Source organism: Delphinus delphis, chromosome 1, assembly GCF_949987515.2.
Source record: "Delphinus delphis chromosome 1, mDelDel1.2, whole genome shotgun sequence".
Lineage (NCBI taxonomy): Eukaryota > Metazoa > Chordata > Mammalia > Artiodactyla > Delphinidae > Delphinus > Delphinus delphis.
The window spans coordinates 8,415,625-8,442,761 of record NC_082683.1 but is presented as its reverse complement, the minus strand read 5'-3'; the positions used below and the strand labels follow the sequence as shown (position 1 = coordinate 8,442,761).

General features: G+C 48.2%; 1 protein-coding gene across 1 annotated transcript; it reads left to right on the top strand.

Moving 5' to 3' along the window:
* Window positions 1-972: 972 nt before the first annotated feature.
* Window positions 973-21,601, top strand: EXOSC10 (exosome component 10). The gene is made up of 25 exons (XM_060014234.1): window positions 973-1,097; window positions 3,373-3,509; window positions 4,258-4,381; window positions 5,432-5,536; window positions 5,823-5,988; window positions 6,138-6,252; window positions 7,315-7,390; window positions 7,602-7,712; window positions 7,916-8,059; window positions 8,557-8,747; window positions 9,774-9,930; window positions 10,076-10,224; window positions 10,389-10,439; window positions 11,090-11,201; window positions 13,117-13,167; window positions 13,329-13,407; window positions 13,501-13,610; window positions 15,769-15,864; window positions 16,209-16,283; window positions 17,445-17,532; window positions 18,594-18,667; window positions 19,185-19,356; window positions 20,124-20,185; window positions 20,756-20,832; window positions 21,469-21,601. The coding sequence occupies exons 1-25, from the start codon at window positions 987-989 to the stop codon at window positions 21,497-21,499; spliced, it is 2,664 nt and encodes an 887-aa protein (XP_059870217.1). The 5' UTR covers window positions 973-986; the 3' UTR covers window positions 21,500-21,601.
* The last annotated feature ends 5,536 nt before the right edge of the window (window positions 21,602-27,137 follow it).

The window sequence follows — 27,137 nt, the reverse complement described above, 5'->3', positions numbered from 1 at the left end:
TATTAGTTGTAAAAATGAACTAGGCTAGCCTAGGCCTTTGTTCGGCCAGGGTACCTGTGTACCTGAGGTACGCAAATGGGGGGCAGGGAGAATGAAAAACAAGCATTCTGTTAATAAGATATTCTGATTAACAGCTAACATGGGAATTCCCTGCAGTCAAGTGGTTAGGACTCCAGCGCTTTCACTGCTGGGGCCCGGGTTCAGTCCCTGGTTGGGGAACTAAGATCCTAACAGCCGTGAGGTGCAGCCAAAAAAAAAAGATAACAGCTAACATTTACTAAGCCAAACAAATTGTATTAAGGGTGTGCCACTCCTGATCTTAGAAAAGAGGACACACACCCTACCGGGTTTCCCAAATCCACCCCTGAGCTGCCCAATACTGCCAACGTCCTAACAAGAACTCTTCCAGGCATTCATGTAAGAAATGTTTGAGTTCACACTAAGTGCCTTAAGACGTGGATGGGGAGGAACCTTTGATTGGAGGCGTTCCAGAGAACTAGAGGTAACTACGGTAGGAACATATAGACGCCTTTTCTAATAGTTTACCTATAAAGGGCAAGAGGAATGTTACAGGGGCTGGAAGGAAGTGTGGGGTGAAGTGTTGTTTTCTAGCTTGTCTTTTATTTGGGAGAGATGCCAGAATACTTGTAGTTTGTTAGGGATGAACCAGCAGCGAGGGAAAAGATAGATGACGCCAGAGAGGGGATAACTGCAGGAGTCAAATCAAGTGAGTGAGGGGGCCACGGAACCAGAGCCTGGGAGGAGCAAGCTTTAAATATAAGAATAATTGGGTCCTCCAGGTCTTACCGTAAATCACTGGGTTGCTGTCATGAAATAATACGAAGTTAAAGAAAAACGTCAAATTCCCTGGGTGGGGTACTCAGCTGATACCGCCCCAACTCAAGAATAGCCTTCGCACATGCGCAGTGCGTGCACGTCGCGTTGGCTGAGGCACTCTCGCGAGAAAAGTCGTGCAAGCCGGAAAAATGGCGCTTCCCAGTTCCCGAGAGTTCAAGGCCCGGTCGGCGACAAGCGCTACCGAGTCTGACGGGGAGATGGTGCTGCCCGGCTTCCCCGATGCAGACAGCTTCGTGAAGGTGAGCTCGTGAGGCCTCGGGGGCACAGGGAGCCGCCCGCGGCTGACCGGAAGCAGGCGCGGACCCTCTCGGAGGCCGCCCACGCGGCCGCGCGCATGCTGCAGCGGAGCCTCGGGAGGGGGTCTAGGGGCCGCTCCCCGCTCCGGGCACAGTCTTCATCCTCCGGGGATGGGGCCTCGCACGCTGACACCCGGGGACGCCACACTCCCCAGGGTCCTTGATCTCCCGTTTGAGCCCATGTAGTCCCGAGTGTGGAGAACCATCTCCGCCTCGTGGGAAGGGCTTTCTGGTCACCCTGATGTCCCCAGCCTTCGCGACCCCGCCCCCGCCCAGGTCTGAGCCACCCGACCAACTCTCCAGAGAGACTTGGCTGCTTTACGCCTCCCGCGGCCGGGATGGCGCTTCTTCCCTCTCTCGAGGGCCAATCCTACATAATCCCAAACCCTGGGTTTAATGTCACCTGTTACAGCTGCCACCGAGTGTCCCTCCTGGAGGTGCCATAGAGCATTTATCAATGCCTCCTCGAAGGAACATAGAGTTCATTTACATTATTTGTCTATTGGTGCTTAAATATGAACAAACAAACCTGGGATTAAACACCTCATGCATAGCTCTTCCAAGACCATGAAACTAAAATAGTTTGTAAGTTAGCACTACAGATCCTCCAAAACGCCACTCGCATTATATCTAATTCATCATTAGCAGATGTTGTTATTAATTCATTTATTTGGTTCTGAATAGTTCCAGGGCCACTAGCCATGGTCCTGATTGGGTGGCTCAGTGCTACCATGTACCCCACCATGATTCAAGTTCCCATCTTTCTCTCTCTCTCTTTTTTTTTTCTTGGAAAACATTTATTACACAACTCACAGTAATGTCAGTTGGCCTTGATATGACCAACTGTCATTTACCTATGACAGCCACTTAAGGTTTTTTCTCATTATCACACAGCAGTTAAAATAGAGACCTACCTGGCACTAACTGAGCCATAAACACTAGTCCAGTTGTGGACAGTAGCCATTCTAAATTGCTTATCCAAAAGATCTAGAATATTCTTATATTGTCTTTTTTTTTTTTTTTTTTTTTTTGCTGCACCATATGGCTCATGCCACACCACGTGGCTCGTGCCCCTTGCAGTGGAAGCGTAGAGTCTTAACCACTGGACCGCCAGGGAAGTCCCTTATACTTTTTTTTATTGTTATTATTTTTTATTTTTGGCTGCGTTGGGTCTTCATTGCTGCACGCGGGCTTTCTCTAGTTGTGGTGAGCGCGGGCTGCTCTTGGTTGCGGTGCGCAGGCTTCTCTTGTTGTGGAGCATGGGCTCTGGGCGCAGGGGCTTCAGTGGTTGTGGCACGCAGGCTCTAGAGCACAGGCTCAGTAGTTGTGGCGCATGGGCTTAGTTGCTCCGCGGCATGTGGGATCTTCCCAGACCAGGGCACGAACCCATGTCCCCTGCATTGGCAGGTGGACTCTCAGCCGCTGCGCTACCAGGGAAGCCCTTTTTTTTTTTTCTTCTTTTAATAATGAGAGATTACATCTATTTATTTATTTACTTTTTTGGCTGCCTTGGGTCTTCGTTGCTGCACACAGGCTTTCTCTAGTTGCAGTGAGCGGGGGCTACTCTTTGTTGTGGTGCACGGGCTTCTCACTGCAGTGGCCTCTCTTGTTGCGGAGCATGGGCTCTAGGCACACAGACTTCAGTAGTTGTGGCACGCGGGCTCAGTAGTTGTGGCTTGTGGGCTCTAGAGCGCAGGCTCAGTAGTTGTGGCACACAGGCTTAGTTGCTCCGCGGCATGTGGGATCTTCCCGGACCAGGGCTTGAACCCGTGTCCCCTGCATCGGGAACCCGTGTCCCCTGCATCGGCAGGCAGATGCTTAACCACTGCGCCACCAGGGAAGTCCCCCTTACGCTTATTTTCAAAGGCAGAAACTAAGGTTCAAATAAATAAAATAACTTGCCCAAGGTCACAGTCAATAGGTAGCAGAGCCAAGACTCAAACCCAGGCTGTTTTGAATATTAGTCATATTATATATGTATTTGTTCTTTCTCTCCCTACTCCCCCAAGAATGTAAGCTCCAAAACTTGGTTTCATGTTCACTGTTGTATCATAAGGGCTTGGTGTAAAATCGGCAGTAAATGAATATTTGTTGGACGCATGAAGGTCTTCATCATCTAACACAATTCATTATATATAGTAGATCTTGAAAAAAAATGAGTTGCTGAATGAATGGTGATCCGTGTCTAAAACATGCTTGTTTTTCTGGTTTTTGACAGTTTGCTCTTGGGGCAGTGGTGGCAGTCACCAAGGCATCTGGGGGCCTACCGCAGTTTGGTGATGAGTATGATTTTTACCGAAGTTTTCCTGGCTTCCAGGCATTTTGTGAAACACAGGGAGACAGGTTGCTTCAGTGGTAAGTACTGTATATTGGTTTCTCACGTTGAAAGAAAAGACTATAAAGAAGTAGATGATTTTTCCTGAAATTTGTTTTTTTCTTACCATAATTTTCTGTGCTTTAGAGCTATAAAATGTAAAAATGAGACAGTGGGAAATGTTAATTAGGGAAATGTTACTTGGTAAATTTTGAGTTTTACTTTTAAAATATATATATTGACTATTGCAGCTATAGACAATGAATCTTTTTTAATTAATATGGGACTTGAAAACCTAGATCCAAGATTCTCTCACACAACTTGGAAAGTCACAAGTATTAGCTTTCTTTTTCTTTTTAATCTATTTTCTTTTTTAGTAATAGCTTTCTAATAAGTGTATTAGGACAGGCATTACACAAACGTTGATTTTGTTTAACTGTTGCATGACAGAATTAGAGAATCTGTTTTAGATTTCATGTGAAAACAATGAATGCAGAGTATATTATTTACATAGTGTTACGTATTTTTTTTTTAGAATTTAAAGGAAGCTTTGGGATAGTTTCTTCCACCCCCTCAAATAATAGATGAGAAAAATAAGTCTTAGTGAGATTCAGTGAATTGCCCAGTGCCATACAACTAGCAATGTTTTTTGCTGAAGGGTGCAGGTTTTATTAGTTTGATCAAAAAGTATTGGGAATAGTCTAAGCCAAGCCTTGGGAGCTTTCTCCTAGATTGTAAACAAATGAATAAAAGTATACAAGCTGATTTTGGTTTTCCTGTCCTTTCTAGCATGAGTAGGGTAATGCAGTACCATGGATGTCGAAGCAACATTAAGGATCAGAATAAAGTGACTGAGCTGGAGGACAAGTTTGATTTGCTAGTTGATGCCAATGATGTTATTCTGGAAAGAGTGGTGAGTATTTCACATTACTCTTAAGGTTACTAACAAATGAAGAGCTTTCGTATTATTAAATATGAAAAGAAACCCAAGCACCTCAGGAAATGAAAAGAAAGGAAGTTTAGCATTTCTGGCCTGTAATGACATTCCCTCCCTCTGCTAGTTGGCTTCTTCTTCCGAAAAATAACACAGTTGTCTTCAGATATATCACTTCAGGGTATCGCTGCCTCGGGGGAGGGCTGTTTTTAAAGTGCCGTATTAGTAATCTACCTTCCAGATTTGCGAATCCCATTTTGTTGCAAGAGAAGAGGCCTCTGGATACAGATCCCAACCAAAATTTAGTCTATTTTTACTATTATCCACAGTCTGCTAAACACCCTGACTTGCGTAATTGGAGGGAGATGTGAATCATTTGATCTAGCTGACTGTCTACTTACACCTAATACTACAGCATAACATTCTTTACAGAAATACACACAGATTGTCCAAAACACATCTAACTCTCAGCCATGTGACAGTCCTGCAGATATTTAAATCATGCTCTCCTGTCCCTTGAAGTCATCTCTTCCATGGTCTAAATGCCCACAGGTCTTTCAGTGGTTTCTCATACTTTATGATTTCAAGTCCTGGCATTTATCAGCTGGGTGCACCTCTGTTAATGGTGCCCAAACTGAGATTCCACATCTTTATAAAGTAGATCAGGACACGCTTCATTCTCACTCTAAATACCGTACCTCTATGTTTAATACAGTCTAGGGTCTTTTTAATTATTTTAGTGGGCCACATCATACTGTTGAATCACTTTTGAATTTTCAGCCCAATTCAGAACTGTAAAGAGACTTGATCAAGGGTAGGGAGTGCCGGATAACAGCCCTGTCATTGAGCAAATAATGCTTCATTTATTTGCGATTGATGACTCTCTAATCACCTCTGCTACAGTGATCCACCCTTATAAGTGTGTACTCTCGCACATAATTCTCTGAATGTATTTCGTAAAAATTTTAGGTAATTAGCTCTGTTAACCCTGAAAGGAAGACACTAAATTAATGTCTCTTTTACTCTTAGGGCATTTTACTGGATGAAGCATCAGGTGTGAATAAGAATCAACAACCTGTCCTCCCTGCAGGATTGCAGGTCCCTAAAACCATAGTGTCCAGCTGGAACCGGAAGGTGAGGGCTGCTTTTCAGGTGAACTAGAGCTTTCAGTGTCAGCTTTGCAGTAGGGCCCTTGCCCATTCTGATTTGCATTTCTGTTTTAACTTATTGGACACAGAACTGGCCACTGCCTAAGTTGTTCTCATAAATAGACACAACCTAATTACACCCTCTTGTCTAACCCCCCAGTCTCACACACACATACATTCTTAAATGAGTGGTCTTTGGAAGGCATAAATTGGAATTTATTCTAATTCATCAAGTTGCTGTGTTATAAAGTATTTATATTTGTTGATCATAGGCAGGAGAATATAGCAAAAAAACAAAATGTGAAACATTCCGGCTGCTTCATGCAAAAAACATCGTCCGGCCTCAGCTTAAATTCCGAGAGAAGGTTGACAATTCCAACACGCCGTTCCTTCCTAAAATCTTCATCAAGCCCAATGCTCAGAAACCCCTCCCTCAGGGTAAGTAGTGCCAGCTCTGCCCAACAAAAACGAATCAAGGGGAAAAGGTATCCCTCCCACCTTCCTTTCTTCAAATTCAGAGGGAGCCAGTTAACCCTCCATAACTAGACAAGATGTGAATGTGTCTTTGTCCCTGCTTGGGTCTCCAGCACTCTCTAAAGAAAGGCGGGAGCGCCCACAGGACCGACCAGAGGACTTGGATGTCCCCCCTGCCCTGGCAGATTTCATCCACCAGCAGAGAACCCAGCAGGTGGAGCAGGACATGTAAGTGTTTGCCTGTCTGAACGTCCTGCCGTGGCCCTCATCCTCGTGCCGCATTTTCACTCTGTGTCACTTCTGTAACGTGTGAATGAGAACAGAATCTGAGGAGTCCTTATCCTGACGTGCATCTTATCAATTAAACCTCCTGCTTGTGTTCGCAGAGGGCCTCGCACAAGCACCGTCTCACGTAGCCCTCACGCAGTCCTGAGAGCTGCCAGTTGCTCTCGTCCCCATTGGACAGATGAGAAAACAAAATTAGGGATGCTAACTTCCCACAGAACTAGAACTTTAAGCCCAAGTTTTCTTAAAATTGTCCTTCCTTTGTACCACTCTGCCTTTCTTGTTAGGTGTGGACGCAAACAAGAAGGTAATGCTCACCAATAAATTCAGTACAGAAAAGACATTTCTCACTGGCAGGATAAGCATCTTGGAAAAACTTTGCTTAAAACAGACAAGAGGACTTTGATTTCAGTTCAAAGAAAAACGGTGATGAAAACTTCGTCAGTGTTGGTCTTTTTCTCACACGCAGCCAGAGTGTCTGAGCGTTTGTGCCTCAGCCCCAGCTCTGCACTGTGAGGCCACTAGCTGAGTGCTAGAGAAATAAAGGTAATGAAAGGCAGCCCTGCCCTCAAGGAACTGAGAGACTTAGGATTTTTATGCAAGTATCTGATAGAGGAACTGAAAAAAATACATCATTTGGTATATGACCAACTGAGGTATTGACCACTCTCTCTCACCTCACAGATTCATTATTCCAAACCACAAGGAGTTACATATCTCACCTTTCTGTATCATCCACAACAGCAGCCGTACAGTGTTTGGCAAATTAGTGCTCAAATCTGTATAAATGCATCGATTTTGAATTATCATACTTTAAGGGTGAACAAGTTTCACCCAATTTTTTTTTTTGATGCACTTGAATCGTTGTTGAAACAATGATGCTTTTAAAAATATTTTCACAATGGTCTTTTCTTGTTTGTTTTTACGAATTGGATTAAAGCAGTTGTTCTTCCTTGAATCATGGAATTAATCAAAAAGATTTTTCTTTTTGTTTTATTGATTCAGGTTTGCACATCCTTATCAGTACGAACTAGATCACTTCACTCCACCAGACTCAGTCCTTCAAAAGCCAGAGCCTCAGGTAAGTGCCCAACCTTAGCTGATGGATGGTACCCAAGTAGCCCAGGAAGAATCAAATACATAGATTACTGGATGTAATTTTGGCTTTCCTTAAATATTTTTAAAGTAGAAGGTTATGACTTTGGATTATTTCGTGAACTCTTAATTTTGGTACTTTCATGAAAGATGATTCTTAACAGTCTGCTCTTTCTACCCGTACTTCTGTGATGCAGTTATACAGACCTGTAGGAGAGACACCCTGCCACTTCGTGTCCTCGCTGGATGAACTAGTGGAACTCAATGAAAAGCTCCTGAAGTGTCAAGAATTTGCTGTAGACTTGGAGGTAACTTGTTAATGACCTGGAATGAAATTTTTCGTTTCCTGTGAGTTGACCTACTCAAGAAATACGGAATTAATACTAATTTAAATCTACTTTTTGGTAAAAATTAATTATATTACTCTGCTTTATAACTGACTTCAAAATCGGTAAAGGTAAGCCTGGTAAAATCTTTTTCTCCTGTTCTCCCTTCTTTCTGTGTGTTTTAGCACCACTCTTACCGGAGCTTCCTAGGGCTCACCTGCCTGATGCAGATTTCCACCCGGACAGAAGACTTCATCGTTGACACCCTGGAGCTTCGCAGTGACATGTACATTCTCAATGAGAGCCTCACAGACCCAGCTATTGTTAAGGTCAGTCCCACTCACGCACGTGAGTGCAAGATTTAGGTGCTTTTCAGTTTACTGTTTTCATCATTTCAACGTAGACCCAATAAAGTTGAGAGAAATAACAGTAGCTTCACACTAGGGTACCACATGCCAAACTGCTTTTGTTTCTAAACCCCTGTTAGAAGAGCTAAGGCTTAGCTCGTTACCACCCAGAAAAATGTTAAATCACTTTGATGAGTATTGCAGTGAGCCCATGCTCTCAAGATTGTTTGGACTTAATGACTATCCTTGAAGTTAGCAAAGCAGGTTTCTTAGAATTATCAGCTGTTAGCAGTTACAAGTATGCAATTAGGAGTGTAGAAGGCTGTGGCCCAAATTAAAAGAGGCATTTAAAACTGAACCCATCTTAATCTTTATCCTGTCTTCTAGTTCCAGTGTTCTAATAACCTAGGGGCAGAGTTCATTTCAGAGCATAAGTGGCCTTGTGCCACTGTACTGCCTGACTGTGGTTTTGTTTTCAGGTCTTCCACGGTGCCGATTCAGACATAGAATGGCTACAGAAGGACTTCGGGTTGTACGTGGTGAACATGTTTGATACCCATCAGGCAGCACGCCTTCTTAACCTGGGCAGGCACTCCCTCGACCATCTGCTGAAGCTCTACTGCAACGTGGAATCAAACAAGCAGTATCAGCTGGCCGATTGGAGAATACGGTTAGTTTGTTCTTGACCAGGAAATGGGGATGGCAGAAGAAGGCCTCGGCGTTCATTAACTCCCACTCCTGGAGACCTTTGTGCAGGCTGTAACACCATTTGAATCTTCAGTTGAATGTCGTTGGGCTTTTCTCCAGTTGTTTTCGTTGCATAAGGACAACTGGAAGTTTTAGAATAACAATGAAGTTTATGTTGGGCTGATTATGTTACATAGAGGGGAATGTTAGTAAATTTCAGTTTAGTTCTGTAATGTGAGGAATTTAAAAATTTTTAAATGGATTGGTTAAAAAAATGCTTCCTATTTGAAAAAGCTGGGAATTACTATCTTAGATAAACAGTGTGTTATGCTTCGTGGAAATAGTAGTTGAAAGAGCCGCACCATGTCAGCATTTGTCAACGCCAGTCTCTTGTTTGTAACTCACATCTCCCGGATAGGGATGCTTGTGTATGTGTGAGATGGTCTCCCATAGGTGTGAGAGGATTCTAAGGTGCAGCGCTGACTTAGCCTTATAGTCAGTGTTTACTATAGTCAAAGGCTGTAACAGAGTCTTGGCCATACTTTGTGGGATTCTTGCTCACCTTGGTCATTTTCAGATGGCCGGCTTCCTCTCTGAGGTTGCAGCTGTTGTATGGAGAAGCACCAAGCTTTTCTCCACTTCTCATGCCAGAATTTCTAAAGAGAATCTAGTGAAGTCCAAATGTAAGATGAAAATGATAAAATCTAAAAACCATTACCTGTTATTTAACCCATGCCACGTGCCATACACTGGGCTAAGATTCAAACTCAGGACAGCAGGGCCCTTATTTTTAACCACATCCTTGCCCTGCTGCCCTTTCTACCCAGCTGTGAAAAGAGTGGCTTGTCATATGAAGATGCAGGAGATGCTGGTAGAACTGTAGTATTGGCCGGGAGAGAATCTTTGATATCAGAAGGAACCAAAAATGTCTTAGCTCCAGCAGCGTAGACAAGTTGAATTGCCGCCCAGGGGGAAAGGTGTGAAACAATGTTCTCTGTTGCAACTCTAGACCTCTGCCTGAGGAAATGCTCAACTATGCCCGAGACGACACTCATTACCTGCTTTACATCTATGATAAGATGAGGCTGGAGCTGTGGGAGCGTGGCAACGAGCAGCCCACGCAGCTGCAGGTGGAGTGGCAGCGGAGCCGTGACATCTGCCTCAAGGTAAAGCCCGACACCTGGGTTCCGCTCAGGTCCCACCTGTTCTTTGCTTTGCTCTTTGCATTCATGAAAAGAGCCCAGTGTCTTGAAGAGCCCAGGGCACAGTATTGATTCCCACTGATCTTGAATATTCGATAATATTTTGCAGAAATTCATCAAACCTATCTTCACGGATGAATCTTACCTGGAACTGTATAGAAAGCAAAAGAAACATCTCAACACACAGCAACTAACGGCCTTTCAGCTGCTGTTTGCCTGGAGGGATAAAACTGCTCGCAGGGAAGATGAAAGTTATGGGTAAGAGACTAGAGATTCTTTTAATCTTGCCAGGTCTGGTAACAAGGAAATAATGGACTTTTTTCCCTTTTTGCCATGAAAGTTGGTTGTTTTCCCAGGGTTATAGCATATAGTGGAACTTGTTGGCTGAATTTAATGTGATCCTGTTGTGTGTTTTATTCCAGATATGTCCTTCCAAACCATATGATGCTAAAGATAGCTGAGGAACTGCCCAAGTGAGTGAGACCTGATTAATATGCTCGCGGACTTTCTCAGTAGAGAAGAGTTGTCCTTCACAGTCCAGCTTCCCTGATTGTTATTGCCTCAAGGCTGTTTACTCAGAGAAGATTAGTGCTCAAGGAAGTTAGCACCAAGGAATGCAGTGTCTGCCCTTGGGCTGCCATTTAGGCAGTAAAACTTCTGAACTGGAACTGTTTCATTGGATATGCCTTATACTGAGTCCCATGTAAGTCTCTGAGCCTATAGCGTCCACTTACAAGGAAGGAAAATGTCTGTACCTTCTTCCAAATTAAGCTATCTTATGATTTTAGACGTTTTATGATGTTAATTGAAGTATAAGCAGAGAATCAAAGTTCATAATCTTCTATCACCTCCTTGCAGAATCGCAGTACAGCAGAGCTGCGGCCCTTCTTTCCAGCTCTCCCGGTTAGCAGGAGGCAGCTGTAAGAGGCTTTCTGCTCAAGGCTCAGTGCAGCAGGGAGCACGTCTAGGAGCAGCTGGCTGGGCTGCCCGGACGTGACGGTGTTTCCTTGGTGTCCACCTGAGCTTTCCGTGCTCTGGCTTTATCTGGTTATTGTCCTTTCCTGGAGCCTTTGAGGGCTGTGTTCCTAGGCGATGAGTTGAGTGTGTTCTCGCTTGCCTTCAGGGAACCTCAGGGCATCATAGCCTGCTGTAACCCTGTGCCACCTCTTGTACGGCAGCAGATCAATGAAATGCATCTTTTAATTCAGCAGGCGCGAGAGATGCCCCTGCTCAAGGTAAGAAAGCTTTTCTGCTAAACGTTCCCAACTCAGCAGGTTCTCAACCCTGTCTGCCAGTGTCTTACTCCTTATGGTGTCCTATGGACGTGAGCTGGTCTCCATTCTAAAAAAATCCTGAAGACATAATAGGTTTTAGGAAATCCAGTGGGTGTATCTTTATGATAATCAAAAGCTAAAACTCATCCTTTTTTTCATGACCTTATCTTTGATCATCCAACGAGTCAGTGATGTCTAATGATGTCTAATGGGCTGGTTAGCTGTTGTTCAGAGGCAGTTAACCCGGTGGGATAAAATGGAGTGGGGATCTCAGCACAGGGAGCTCGTTTTGGAAAACGGGCAGTGGTCCAGAGTGAAGTGATAGTGCCCTGATGAGTGTGTTGGTCACAGAAATGGAAAGCAAAGGACGGGTACAAGAAGTATCTTCAGAAGAAAAGATCGATGGGACTTAATAACAGATGGAGACAACAGCTGCCATCTCTTTTTTTCATTTTTTTGGCTGTACCGTGTGGCTTGTGGGATCTTAGCTCCCAGACCGGGGATCAAACCTGGGCCCTCAGCAGTAAGAGCGCCGAGTCCTAACCACGGGACCGCCAGGGAATTCCCTGCCATTTCTTTTTTTTTTTTTTTTTTTTTTTGCGGTACACGGGCCTCTCACTGTTGTGGCCTGTCCTGTTGCGGAGCACAGGCTATGGACACACAGGCTCAGCGGCCATGGCTCACGGGCCTAGCCACTCCGCGGCATGTGGGATCTTCCCAGACCGGGGCACGAACCCGTGTCCCCTGCATTGGCAGGCGGACTCTCCACCACTGTGCCACCAGGGAAGCCCTTCCCTGCCATTTCTTTTGGAGCACGATGCTAAGTGCTTTAGAGGTATTCCCCGACTGGCAAGTGGATTTGAAAATAACGGAGGTGGAGTCAAGGACAGTTCACTCCACATATAAAGCCAAGGTGATGGGAAACATGAGAACCTTGGATAGAAGAGGGGAATTCAGAAAGAGCTAACTGTGAAGGAGATGCTAAAGTTTAGGAAAATTTAGATGAAAGCAGGGTCCCCGGCCCATAATCCAGATCCATACATCTACGTCTGTGTGCGACGCATGGGCACGCACACACCAGCACGCCTCTGCTTTTGTGTAGATAATGCAAGATGTCAGGTAAATTTGCATGTTTTTTTTGTTTGTTTTTGTTTTTGTTTTTTTGTTTTTGCGGTACACGTGCCTCTCATTGCTGTGGCCTCTCCCGTTGCGGAGCACAGGCTCTGGACGCGCAGGCTCAGTGGCATGGCTCACGGGCCCAGCCACTCCGCAGCATGTGGGATCTTCCCGGACCGGGGCACGAACCCTCGTCCCCTGCATCAGCAGGCGGACTCTTAACCACTGCGCCACCAAGGAAGCCCTGCATGTTTTGATTTGTGTTTTATTGGGACAGTTTTTCATGTTTTGTCTAAGTAGTGTCAGCATGTGGTAAATCATGTTTACAATCTTTTGAAAGATTATTGATTCCAGAAGACTTAAAATCAGCCCCTTTGAAAAGGTGAAAAAGAAGAGAATCTGAGGATAAACATATTTACTGTCTTCATGTTAAAATTTCTTTCTTGGCTCTATACTTTTTCCAAGTAAAGAGAGAAACGCTGGTGACAAGAGAAGAATCTTTATCAAGCTCTTTGGAGTCCTTCCACATTGTGCCTTGTTACGATAAAAGGTTTTATTCTTTCATCCAACAAATAATTATTGAGCACTAAGTAATTATAGTGCCAGGCACTGGAAGGGATGAAGGGATGAGAGAAAATCTCTGGGCTCTTGAGAAAAACACCGTCTAGTGAACGGACCCTTCTGCGCTGAGGGGGAAAAAATGTGTGTATCATCAAATTCAGGGAACTTTTCTCAAATTCTCTTTGTTTTTACTTTTCAGTCTGAAGTTGCAGCTGGAGTGAGGAAGGACGGGCCACCACCCAACCCTGAGGTACCGGGATGTGTTTATTGTTGCTTCTTTGGGGGAGACATCAGTCAAAGCCAGCGCGGACCCAACCTCCCTGACAGACACCAGGGCCTGACACCTCGGGCAGAAGGCTGCCCCCGCTTGCAGGTTGTTCGTGTCAGCCTGGTGCTTTCTTTTTGTTGCAGAGATTGGAGAATGCTCTCTTCGGCCCCCACGACTGCTCCCACGCCCCGTCAGACGGCTGTCCTCTCATTGCAACCAATGGTAATGAAAAGCCCTCTGGAATATCCTGGACAGCTGGGGCTGCCTGGTGTGCCATCCCACAGGCTTCGACCGTGCTGACTTCCCTCCCTGTAGGGCCTGTGCCGGTGCAGAAGCAGGAGGGCCTCCCCACTGCCCGAGAAGAAGAGGAGGCCCTGCCGGGCTCCGGATGCCTTATCGCTACCGCTGTCATCACGTTATTTAACGTGAGTAACATCTTCGGGGAGGGGAGACAGGCCGGGGGGACGTACTGGGTTTATCACACAGGCCGTCTGCCTGGAGTGTCGTGGCCACCTCTGAGCCGAACACCAGAAGTAGAAGCCAGCAGTGGTGGGAGTGGGCACGGAGGCCATCAGCCAGGTGGTGTTTGCTGCCCTGACGAGGAGGTCTGTGGGAGGTGGCAGAGGATTCTCTGTGCACTCTGCGTGAGGAGATCCTCAAGGGAGGGTTGACATCTTGATACTCACCGATGGCCCCCCAGGGAAGTGGTGTGGGCTCCAGGGGCGCATAAGCAGGGACTTTTCCCGAACATCCACGGTCAAGGGACAGTTCACCCTGATTCCCAGAAGGGGTGGAGTGATGTCTCCGATGAAGAGTGTGTGCTGTGTATACCTTCCTGACAGCTGCCAGCACCACCTATATGTGCTCTGGATGAAAAAGAGAAGATTTAGAGAGCATTTCTCCAGTCTGGCTCGTTAGAGGAAGTGAGCTGCAGGAAATCAGGCACCAGGAAGTGGGTAGGAGCTTGTTCCCCATCCCAGAGAGAGGCTGAGTCCTGGTAGGTAGTGACTCCATCCAGTGTGGAGTCCCAGTGTGGCCCGCCTGAGCCCAGCCGTGTTCCTGGAATCGGGCTGGGATGCGACAGAGCTTATCCCGGTCTATCCCACCCAGCACGCTTCTCCTTTCCGCCAGTGACTTGAGCTGCAGGTTCTTTGCACAAGGAAGACCAAGGTGCATTTGTTGGTCAGGATGGACAGATACTGAAATGACCAGGGACAAAAGGAAAACGCACAGATAAAATTCTGAATACAGCAAGCAATAGATGTGGTAGAAAGGAAAAACCATAATTTCTAGAAAGAAGGAACTGAGAAAGAGAAGCAAGAATACTGTCTATATGGAAAAAGACAAGTGTCAAGCTTAGCAGATGTTCAGATGGTTAAGAAGCTGCTGATCCAGTAGGTTACGGGATCACCGTTCACAGCTATTCCACCACACTCGGATGCTGGGCCAAAGCCAGGGAGGTGAAGTACCGCCTGCAAGATGTACCACCCGGGAGTAAACTTTCCTTTTCACTTAATTACATACATTTAGTCTTGCTTCATGTGAAAAGAAGTCTAGGAGCTTTAGTTGACCGCAGAATTCATTGAGCCACAAAGTGATTAGGCAACTAAAGATGTGAGCGTGAACTTGCGGCTGTGTGGACGTGTAAGTGCTGTGCCTGGCCTAAAGGATGCTGGAGCCCCTCGTGCCCTGTGTGGCAGGGAGCCTAACTACAGAAAAAGCCAAAGGATAGCACATGCTGATGAACCCAGGTGGAAGCAACATTCTGTTGCATAATTTCATTGGTTACCTATAAAGGTGTATGATTTTAAATTTCAGGTAATTTCAGGTTACAACCCCACATTTTAGAGCCAGCCAGACCTGGGTTTAAATCCTTGTTCTGCACCTATTAGCTGCAAGGCTCTGGAAGACTTTCTTAACTTCTCCCAGCCTCACTTTCCTCATCTGTAAGATGGTGAGAATAATGCCACATAGCTCATAGGTTGTAAGGACATGGTGAGAATTCATTGATTCAATAGATATGTATTAAACACCCTCCTGTGTGCTATTACAGGTTATTACAGTGCCTTATGCATAGGGGAGACTTTAAAAAAAATAGTCGTTAATATTGTCAATCAACTATACTTAAATTTTAAAAATTTAAATTAAAATTGTTTTGGGGGTTTTTCTTTGGGTTCAGGGGTTGTTTCTGTTTTTTGTCTGTTTTTATTTTTTTTGCTTTGTTTTGTTTTTGTTTTTTTTGCAGCTTACTCTTAGTTCCCCAACCAGGAATTGAACCTGGGCCACTGCAGTGAAAGCACCAAGTCCTAACCACTGGACTGCCAGGGAAGTCCCAAAAAAGTTTTAAATAAAAAAATAAATTTAAGTTATTCCCTGGTGGTCCAGTAGTTAGGGCTCCGTGCTTCCACTGCAGGGGCCACGGGTTTGATCCCTCATTGGGGAACTAAAATCCCCGTATGCAGCATGGCGTGAATGAATGAATGAATATTAACTGTTAGTATCATTACTGTTACTGTTATTCCTCTTGCTTGTATCTTAATGTCACAGAATGATTACATGAGTGATCATTTTCTGTCCCTGCAGGAACCTAGTGCTGAAGAAAATGGAAAGGGTCCATTAACAGTTGCACAGAAAAAAGCCCAGAACATAATGGAGTCCTTTGAAAATCCATTTCGGATGGTAAGTAATGGTTGTGTATGTTAAGGGCTGACAGAAGAGGCAGAGCTTTCTGTAGCTGTAGGTGCCTTTTGCCTGGAAAAGAAGCTGAGAGTGTTCAGAGACTGGAAGCCTCAAAACTGTGAAGTCGTCCCCGGCGGTGGGTTGAGACCTGGGGTCAGGTCTTTTGAGACAAAGCCAAAAAGAAGACCCCACTTGAGGGCCAGGCAGCCGCGGCCAGGCTGATGCTTTGCACTGAGGCCTCCTAAGATGGAACCAGCAAGAAAACTCCCATCTCAGCGCCACCGACCTCTGGGTCCGGATTCCGTTTCTCAGCGGTTAACGTGACTGCGTCTCCATCTCTCCAGTTTCTGCCTTCACTAGAATCCCGGGCTCACGTCTCTCAGACAGCAAAGTTCGATCCATCTTCGAAAATCTATGAAGTAAGTGGATTTGTCACCCTTTCTAAGAGTGACTTTCTAAGAAAAGGGGACTTCTTAATTTCTTAAACCAGGTTTCTGTTTTAAACAAGCCCATCTGTGAACCTCCCTGAAAGTGAATGCAAGAAGCACTTCATATATAAGCATTGTTTCCAGAGAGAGCAGCCAGACTTTAATCAGATTTTCGAAAGCACTGGGGGACTTTTTAAGAAACAGATCTTTGGTTTTTGTTTTTTTAAATTGAAGTTTAATTTACTTGGTGTAAAGTACAGAGATATGAAATGTACAGCTGGATGCGTTTTGATATATGAATATTATGAGGTCCGTAAAGGTGGCGGCTTGCATTTTAAAGCACTCTGTCGTGTATCGTGTGGTTTGTCTTCAGCAGCATCATGAGTAAGAATGAGAGCACATCTTCCCTGGGTCCCCGTGAGATGTTCCTGGGAGCCCGCATGTGAATTGTCTGTTAAAAGCCCTCTTCCTCCCTGCAGAAAGTAGCGCTCTGGTCAGATAGGTGGCCTGCCTCCCTCTGCTCCCAGCACCACTCTTTCTTTAGGCAAGAGAATCAGGCCGACACCCTGACGGGCCTCCACCCTGTCACTGCTGGTTAGCCTGCTGCTGTTGGACGGGGAGTCAGGCAGGGTTTCCCCCACTGGCTGTGGCACACTCAGCAGCCATCCGTCCCTCACCGTGCTTGCTGGTTCCTGCCACCTAGATGCGTTCTAAGGCCGCAGGTACAGGTGGTGTCATAAAGAAGCACGTCAGACTTGCAGGAGTCCCGCCTTGAATCCCATCTCCGCCATTTATTAACCACGCCCCTTGGCCAAGTTATTGTAGCTTCTCCGAGACTGCTTCCTGTCCGTAACGCAGGGGTGATGTTAATGCCGCTGTCCCGGGATCGCAGAAGGGACTGAATGAGAGGGTGGGTATGTGAGCATCCCGCCCCGTGCCTGGGGCACAGCTGTACTTTGTCCTTCTTAATAAGTAGCTTATAAATAAAGCCAGCCTGAGGTTTTATTTTGTGTGTCATTAGATATGGAACTTATAACCTAGAATGTATATAGCTGCTAGGTTAGCATGCTCTGCATCACCTCATTAAAAAAATAAAGCATTCCTAGGTGGCCGAGTTCTGGAGTTTTTTTGTTTTGTTTGTTTTCATTATAGATCAGCAACCGTTGGAAGCTGGCAAGCCAGGTACAGGTACAAAAAGAATGTAAAGAAACCGCCAAGAAGAAGGCAGCTGAGCACACAGGTAGCGCAGCGTCTGCTTCCTCAGAGACTCAGCGCATTCGTTAGAGAACAGCCCTTGCACGTCGTTCTGTCGATTTAATCGTTCAGCGACGTACCAGATACAGCAAAGCAGCCTCCGCCCTGCTGAGGGATGGCGGACGGTCAGCCGGTAGATGTGTGAGCTGTCAGGGCAGCGGGTACTTGCTCAGAGAGCGAGGTAGGAGGTGCTGGGGGATGGGCCTGAGGGGGCGCCGGGCTTCCTCCCTACGGCAGTCAGTGAACGTGGCATTGAGCAGAGACCTGCAGCGATCGGGGGGAGGGGACCGGAGGCCCAGCGAGGCCAAGGCCACAGCTCGCTGTGCTGCTCAGCGTGGGCAGGAGGCCCCGGGGATGAGGAAGGCGGGAAGGAGGGGAGGGCAGAGAGCAGGAATCCGTTGTCAGGACTTCAATTCCAAGTGAGTTGGGAGCCTTGCAGGGTTCTGAGCAGAAGAGGGACATGCGCTGAATTAGGCTGTGGAGGCCTCCCCCTGGAAGCCGCGCAGAGGGCAGGGCAGGGAGTCCGGTCAGTAGGCAGGGCCGGAATGCAGGTGCAAGGGGACGCTGGCGTGGACGAGCTGGGGACAGAGCAGGTGGTGAGAAGTCAGAGCCTGGGTGTGGCCCGTAGTGAAGCCGACAGCGTGGGGTGAGGACTCAAGGGTGGTCCGTGGACTCGAGAGGTTTCGTCCTGAGTGCCTGAGGAGGTGGGGCTGCCGTCGACAGTGAGGCTGAAGAGGGAGCCAGTTTGAGGCGGACGAGGTTTTGGTTCTGGTCCTTCACGTGTTACAGTTGAGATCCCGACGCAGCACCCTCAGAGGTGTCCCGTAGGCCAGTGCATGAGGGGCAGGTGTGGGTGTGGACTGAGACGGCGGGTGATGAGAAGAGCATCTGGGCCCGAGCCCCACGGCAGCCACCCTGTGGGGATTTGGGGAGGTGGGGTGGGACCAGCAAAGGGGGCTGAGGGGCAGGGAGGGCGCGCGCAGCTGGGGCGACCGCTGTGGGCAGAGGAGGGCGGAGGCTGCACAGAGACGGTTCTCTCTCTTGCAGCTGCCCGGGACCAGGCCAAGGAGGAGTGCGGAGCCGCAGCGGAGCAGGCCGTGTCCGTCCGCCAGCAGGCCGCCGTACGTGCTGGCTTTTCTGCGTTTTCTGGTTCTGGTCAGGATTGTTCTCAAGCATCAGGAGGGCTTGCCCTCAGCTTGGATTGAATGCTTGCTCTTCCCAGTTCATGCTGGCTTGTCAAGTGGTGCTGCCTCGTGCCCCTTGAGAAAGTTGACGCTGTCATCCCTCTTCGACGTTCCTCCCTCCGCATTTGGGATAAACGTGCCCCTCGCCTGTAGAAGTAGACAGGGCTTCAAGCCTGCGCTGTGTCCCACTCCTCCTGGGAGCTGTGTCACTCCCCGGCACCCAAACATTCTGGAATGCTCAGCCCCGGCCTTTCGAAGTGGCCCGATGTCATTCTCCCTCTGGGAGCTCGTCTCGGTCCACCTGGCGGTAGTCCTGCCCAGACTGCCCGCCGGTGCTCCTCTCCCCATCACTGAATCAGTCGTTACAGCCCAGGAGGCGGCGGGTCCCTCGTGCTGTGCTCTCTGCAGGGCACGCGGGGCGTGCTGCTCTCTTACGGGTCTGTTCAATCCACAGCTAGAGAACGCTGCCAAGAAGAGGGAACGAACAACAAGTGACCCGGGGACGACAGAACAGAAACAAGACAAGAAACGACTCAAAATTTCCAAGAAGCTAAAAGACCCAGATCCACCAGAAAAAGATTTTACCCCATATGACTACAGCAAGTCGGATTTCAAGGCTTTTGCTGGTGAGGCCAGAACTGGTGCCCTGCAAGGACTACCTGCCGTGTCACATGGGGTAAAGAAACAGCGGGCCTTCGGCGGAGCTTCAGCTCTGCCTGACACCTGGCACGAAGCAGGAGTTGTGAGGGCAAGACAAGGACACAGTGGTGACCGGACAGAAACCCACCTCCCTCAGCCCCTGGGACTGACTTGTAGGAGCCGCTCTGGTGGTTCAGCACAATGGTGTCTGTTCTAATCGTGGCTTCATCCTTCTTCACAAGAGCTTGTGTTTTCACACACACACACACACACACACGATTTGGTTTGTTGAGAAAACCTGATGTCCAGGAGATGAAGCTCTGTGCTTCCTGAGCCGGTGAGAGCCTGTCTACCTTGAAGGGGCTGAGGCTGGCATTCCTGACTGCAGAGCAGCCTCCTTGGCAACACAGCAGTCTTTTCTGCAGGAATGTCACCTCTGGTCCCAGTTTACTGACAGTGGCTTCATCCTGCACAGAAACCAGATAGATTTCCTTGATGTAAAGTGGCCAGTGCTTTAGCCACCTGCCCCTGACCTAAGAATAGACCTGTGAGAAATGAGCCTTGTCTCCAGGCTGCCGTTAGCTACTGGGAACATGATCTGTGAAGTTACATCAGCCAGAAGTTTCTCTCGGTAAAGGGGTAGTGGACTGACAGCCCACACTGCCTGAATGTTGTGCCCCCGGCCTGGTAGTAAGTCTGTTGTGTGTATTCACTCACTCACACGATCACCGGCGTCTCTTCTCTTACCTTTTAGGAGACAGCAAATCCACACTTTCTTCCCAGTTTGACCCAAATAAGCAGCCACCGTCTGGCAAGGTAAGTAATAGACTGAGAACCCCAGCATGCTCCAGGTGCGTGTTTGTTGACCTCTTCCACTGCTTGGAAGACAGGTCCATCTAGGAATCCTTTTTGCATATCTTTTCCCTCACCTCATTTCTTCCCAAGTACAGACAATACCCGTCAACTATTCTAGCAAGAAAAAAATGTTTTAAAGAGTCTATAGAAGTGGGTGTGTGGTTTTGAAGGGTGTTACTCTGTTTGCTGCCATGGGAATTACAGCCACAGGCCGAAACCCTCCCTGTGGCTGCTGGCACAGGCCTGCCTTTGTCCCCCAACCCCACCGTGGGCGTTGCTTCCAGTCAGAGCAGAGGGTGGCTGGACGTCTGGCATGGGGGACGGGGCGAGGCCCACGTGGAGCCCTCCCGTTTCTTCAGTAGCTCATCTGTATGGCCTCGCCTTCAGAAACACCCAGAAATGTCCAGTTGCAAGAAAACCAAAGTCACACCAGTGGCGCTGGAGTCCTTGATGGGCCATCTGAGCTCAGGGGTGTTTTCCTGTGCGTCTTGCAGTCATGGTTGTCACTCAGCTTCAATGGCTTCTTTTCAGAAATGCACTGCAGCCAAAAAAATTAAACAGCCGATGGGAAACAAAAGCATGTCTTTTCCAACTGGAAAGTCAGACAGGTACGTGCCAGATGGCCGGCGTGGCCCGGGAAACCCGGTGAGCAGCTCGGAGGCCTTAGGTGGAAAGACTTTCAGACGGCCTCTCCCAACCCGATCCCGCCCTTTGTCATTTGGAAAACTAGCTGGGACAGGAGAGGTGATCGCTGGATGCCAGTCACAGCCACGGCCTCCCCGGGCTCCAGTCACCCTCAGTGGTCTCCCGGTACCATACGGTTTCCCAGGGGCACCTCGGAGCAAATAGGTCTGAAGTTTGCCTAGATCAGCTTGTTTCTGAGGAATGAGAAAAACAGTCCGTAAGCAAATGTGGGTTGTCATTGTTCAGGAATATTTTAGTTAGAGGTGTGAAACCCTGATCCTTGAGGCAGACCCTGAGGTCAGAGGACTCGCCCCCAGGCTGTGGCCGTAACCGAGGGACCTGCCTGTAGATCTCCGTCAGCTCGGCCGTTCCGGCCCCGCTCTTGTCTGCTGGAGTTTTGGGGCACATTGCTGCCCTGCTCAGTCCTCGCAACCCCCAGACAGTCCATTTTCCCTCCGTTCTGCATGATTAAGGTTCACAACGTTTTATAAACTGGCTGAGAGCTGACGTTCAGCCACACTGGAAGAAGTAACTCTCTTGTTTTCGTGCTGTCTCTACAGAGGTTTCAGGCACAATTGGCCAAAGAGATAGTGTTGGAAGAGACCCTTGGGACCCTCCCATGGACTGGAAGCACCAAATGGTGGTGCTGGTTTTGTACAGACTCATTTTTAAACCATTAAAAATAATTCTTACTGGAAGAAAGCTGGTTCCTGACTTTTCTTTTGCGGCCACCACGGCTCTGGCAGGAGAGAGCAGATCTCATCTTGTCCAGATCGCCATCGTCAGTGGCCTCGGGTAAGTGTGCCCTTGGGGTGTGGTTTCTGGAGAAATCCAGAACTACCTCCAGGGGGGAATGCAGGAGGCTGTCCTGTGACTCCGGAAAGGGAGGCCTGGAGCACAGCGCTCACCCGACTGTCCATCCCGAGAGTTCTCACTTGTTCACACACCTTCGGATCACATGAATGAAGCCAAATGGTGGAAAGGACATTCGGGAGGGACCGGTGGGTGCCTAGAACCAGCGGGGCTTCACGAGGGCCTGGTCTCTTCTCTGCTTCTTTCTCTCTCTCTTTTGTTTTTACACTTTTTTTCCCAATTATAAAAGTAATAACAGGGCTTCCCTGGTGGCGCAGTGGTTGAGAGTCCGCCTGCCGATGCAGGGGACACGGGTTCGTGCCCCGGTCCGGGAAGATCCCACGTGCTGCGGAGCGGCTGGGCCCGTGAGCCATGGCTGCTGAGCCTGCATGTCCGGAACCTGTGCTCCGCAACGGGAGAGGCCACAACAGTGAGAGGCCCGCGTACCGCAAAAAAATAATAATAATTAAAAGTAATAACATGTTTATTGTAGGAAATGAGGAAGACATAGATAAATGCCAAGAGAAAAATTAAATCATCTTTAATTCTACCACACAGCGATAACCTTTAACATTTTGATAGAAAGGCTTTTTACCATGTATATCTTTTCTTCTTTAATAAATGCATTTGCTTTTGGCTGTGTTGGGTCTTCATTGCTGTGCGCGGGCTTTCTCTAGCTGCAGCAAGCGGGAGCTACTCTTCTTTGTGGTTCACGGGCTTCTCATTGCGGTGGCTTCTCTTGTTGCAGATCATGGGCTCTAGGCACGCAGACTTCAGTAGTTGTGGCGTGCAGGCTCAGTAGTTGTGGTGCGTGGGCTCAGTAGTTGTGGCGTGTGGGCTCTAGAGCACAGGCTCAGTAGTTGTGGTGCACGGGCTTAGCTGCTCCGCGGCATGTGGGATCTTCCCGGACCAGGGCTGGAACCTGTGTCCCCTGCATTGGCAGGCGGATTCTTAACCACTGTGCTACCAGGGAAGTCCACCATGTATATCTGTAACTTACAAACGGCTTTATATTTCTATAGTCTTTCACCTTTTTTTAAAATATTTATTTATTTATTATTTATTTATTTGGTTGTGCCGGGTCTTAGTTGCAGCAGGAGGGCTCCTTAGCTGTGGCATGCATGCGGGATCTAGTTCCCTGACCAGGGATCAAACCCGGGCCTCCTGCATTGGGAGCACAGAGTCTTCTCCACTGCGCCACCAGGGAAGCCCCTATAGTTTTTCACCTTTAAAGTTTATATTATGAGACTTTTCTCATTCTAAAATTCATTTTAGAATTATTAAACATTTTAATTATTAAACATTTAGATTTCTATCTTTGTAATATTTTTAAGGCAACACTGAACTTCTTGTATAAATTTGTGACCCCAGTCTGATTATTTCTTCAGAATTCTATTTGATTTTAATCCTGAGATGGGCTATCAAATAAAGAAAGCACAGAATGATACCATTATTTGGGGGTTTTTTTTTTACAAATAACGGTTCGTAAAAAAATATTTTACAAATATTTAAGCAAGGAACCTATTTTCTTGGAAGTTTTTCCCACGAGTTACTGAGAGGGCTGACTGCGTGTGAGCCCTACAGGGCTGCCAGGCCAGACATGGCTGTGCCACAGAGCAGTGCCCCCAGGACAGCCAGGGTCTGTACAAGGTAGGGCTGGAGCGGTTGAAGCCGACAGAAAAGCCAAACGATCGGTGGCTTGCGCAAAAAGATGTTTCTCCTCTGTCTCTTCTGTAAATAACAGTCAGCCCAGAGCTGGTGCGGCGACTGCTGGTCCTGACTCCGGCTGCTGTCTTGTTGCTCTACCGTCCTCAAGTCAAACACAGGGCTGCCACCTCGTGGGCCTGGTAACTGCCCCAGTGCCACCACTATCTCCTCATTCTGTTTAACTGGAAGGAGGGGAGATCAGCCAACGTCCACTTCCCATTGGCCAGAACTTAGCCCCATGACCACAGCAAAGGATACTAGGAAAGTCGTTATTTCAGTGCCCAGCTGAAAATCCTGGTTACTATCATTGTATAGTCAGAATTTGGAAAGAATGGACATTGATACACAGTGAGCTGTCTGCCAAAAAATGCCAGAGTCTCAGCTAAGAAAAATAGACAGATGCGGGGGCGGGGGGGGGGGGGGGGGCGGTTCCCTGGTGGCCCAGTGGTTAGGATTCTGGGCTTTCACTGCCGTGGCCTGGGTTCAATCCCTGACTGGAGAACAGATCCCACAAGCCATGTGTCACGGCCAAAAAAAGATAGATGGGAATGTGTTTAAGCAAGAAATTGTATTCTACTCAGGACAGCCTGAGGAGGCTTCCTGAAAGGTACATCTGGGTCGCACTTGGAAGACGAAGGGAAGAAGTGCAGAGAACCTTGTAGCCAGTGCTACAGAGTGGGCCTCTGATAGAGACCGGCTGGAAGCTGGTTAGAAAAGCAGATCCCCAGGCTCCACCCCAGACCAGCCCTATCAGGATGGAGGGTTGGGCCCGGACACCTGGTCTGAACTCTCCAGATGGTTCTTTTATGCGTGCTTAAGTTTGAGGACCACGTGCTATAAGCAAGGCAGTGGGCCCCAGACCGCGTTTAGTGGGCTTACCACTGGTCAGAGGTGAAATGAATAACAGAGACAATGTATTAAGTTTCTCACAGAGGTAAAATGATTCCTTGTCCTGTATATCCTTGCTCGTTTTGTCTCTGGTTTTGTTTTTTAATAAGATGGAGACCATAGACCGTAGGAGTAGAGGTCTTTTTTAAGTGTCTCGTCTTGCAAAAGAAAAACTTGGCAACCGATGTCAGTGCCCAAATGTGTGTTTGAAATTTGGCCCATGGAACCCCAGAGTCCAGGACCACTGAGCCATGGGATAGGGCCAAGAGCCTTGGGGGTTTGGAGAAGAGCTGTAGTTCCGTTTCCCTGAAGCATCAAGTCATGGGGAGATTGTTCGGATCCCCAAGGACCAGGGAGGATGTGCCAGTGTATGGAGGGGCGCATGTCAGTCGGGAACTGCTCAGTGATTCTGAACCCTCAGCGATTCTGAACCGTGGAGGCTGTGACGGGACCTGTGCTCTGGGAAGATGATCTGGCAGGGCCGGGTGGGGTTGGAGGTAGAGAATTTATGAGTAGAAGGGCTCTTTGCTCCAGGAGGTACACTGCTGTTTGTGGTCCTTAGGAAGCTTGCCATAAGCATTTTCAACCAAGTAACACCACGTACTGGCCAAATTCCCACTCATAACCACAGCTGGCTGAACACGATGCTTAAAAAAAAATGACTCCAGGTGCTAATCAATGACAGAAACGCATTCCTGCTCTGTGGCAGCCCCATTGCCTTGGACGGTGGCTGTTCACCCACCTCTTGTCCTCGTATAAACTACCCTTTAGGAGGTTGGGACAGTTGACCCACTGGAGAGTAAGGCTTTACAACTGAATTGTAAATGCATACTGGTCTGAATTTGGAGAAACGTTTCATATGATACCTTGGTTTTTTCCATCCTGATTTTCCCTATCAGTTGTAGATTTAACTGGGCTGTATAACAATGGCTACTAATGGCAAAACCACAGTTCTTCCTCCTTGTGATCTGAAGTTGGGTGACATTTCTGGGTTCTATGTCCTGTACATGTGGGGAATTTTTTGCTTGAAATGTATTCAGGGCCGTTTTCTTTGAACTTGGAGGGTCTGAGCTACTGCTATACATACCAGCCTAGAGGTCCTGTTTGCTGTTGGCACTTGAAGCCGAGACCACAGCTTTACCTCCTCTACAGGAGGGGCCGAGGGTGTCGTTTATTGTCCTCGCTTCAGGATGCACATGCTGGAGCGGCTCTGTTCAACTTGGGGGAGGGATGGGATAGACTTGATCTTCCACTGCCCCACCCCCACCCCACACAGTGCCCCAGGAATGCCAGGGCCCCCATCTGGGCTCAGCTGTGCAGTGCCTGGAAGAAAGCCAAGGCAGCTGACTCCACTGGGTGCCTGGACCCACATCCTGGCCTCCCACGTCCACTCAGCCTGTTACTCAGTGCTGCCAGCTACAGGCACCGTCCCTAGTCTCATGGAGCTTACAGTCTGGCTCAGGGTACACCGAAGTGAGCAGGCTGTCACAGCTCAGAGGCATAGACGTCTTGATGTGCAGGCTGTGATGTCAACACCATGAGCCAAGTACACGGCTGAACCCAATCAAGCCTGTAGCAGCTGATGGATTGGCTGATGATCTCATCTGCTGTGTGATCCTGACCCTGGGTCGGGTAACAGTTCCGTGGGAGCCAGCTCCTAGCAATTCTTTTACTGCCTTGGCTCACTTCCCCTTTAAAAGGAGTTTAACCCAACCAAGGCTCATTGCTGTAAGGCTTGAGGCTTGCACTAACTGATAAACACCAGTGTGTTTTTCACCTGCGGTTAAGGACACAGGCCTCCCAACTCCAAGCAGAGGTTGCAAAACATGACTCAAAAAACATCCCTGTCATAATGTCACCAGTAGCTTACACCAATTTCATCTCCCTTCCCCGGCATTAGAAGAACGACGCATGTAGAGCAATTAGCATTTAATATTTGGTAATTAGCATGCTTAATGTGATTCAGAGAAGTTCCTTGACATTTTCATAAAAACAGAAAGCACATTCCCCACCCACCCACCCTTCAAGGAGCGAGGCCTAGTTTGGCAAAAAAAAAACCCAAAACAAAAAACTGTGGGCCAGTCTTTTCTGGTGCTGAATATGCATATGTTGGCCTCTTTCGGGACACTGCTGGTAAATTTAGAAACTCGTTAAGAACTCTTTCTCATTCAGCAGCCATACGCTCATGGCTCACGGAATCTAAGGGGAAATGGCTAAATCGAGCTTAAGTCGTGGGGCTGTGATGGTCCTTCTGAAGTAAATAAAACCCTCGTTGTGCCCCCGACAAACCACACACACTGTTGAAGTCCAACAGGGAGTCAAATTCAGGGACGCGGTGAGAGATACATTCTACTCCGTCGCTCCAGCGCCAACAACGTAACTCTTCGCCGGACAATGTAGCCGCCCACTCCGGAGTCTCCAGCCCGAGGGTTCAAGCCGGCGGTCCGCACGTCCCGGCGCTCGGACACTCCGCGCCGAGCCCGAGATGTCAGCTCAGGTTTCCCATCCGGAGTCGGGTACCCCTCGCTCCCTCCCCGCGCCCGTCGGTGCCTCCCCAACCCCGGCCCCACGTGGCCCCGGGAAGCAGGCCGCACTACCCTGCTGCCGCCGACTGACAGCCGGCCGCAGCCACCGGGCGCCGCGCTCCAGCGAGGCAGCCAATGAGCGCGCTCGGAGTGCCGGCGGGGCGGGACCGCCGGGCCGCCGAGCGCTCGCGCCGCCACTGGAGGGCTTGGGGCCCGCCCCTGGCAACAGGCCCCGCCCCGCCGGCAGGGTTAGGTTG

What these genes read in the sequence shown, in the direction of transcription:
- EXOSC10 (XM_060014234.1), top strand. Translation starts at nt 987, where the DNA reads ATGGCGCTTCCCAGTTCCCGAGAGTTCAAGGCCCGGTCGGCGACAAGC. An exon ending in CTGGCCGATTGGAGAATACG is followed by an intron (nt 8,748 to 9,773) that starts GTTAGTTTGTTC and finishes TTGCAACTCTAG; the next exon opens with ACCTCTGCCTGAGGAAATGC. An exon ending in AGCAGCCACCGTCTGGCAAG is followed by an intron (nt 20,186 to 20,755) that starts GTAAGTAATAGA and finishes GCTTCTTTTCAG; the next exon opens with AAATGCACTGCAGCCAAAAA.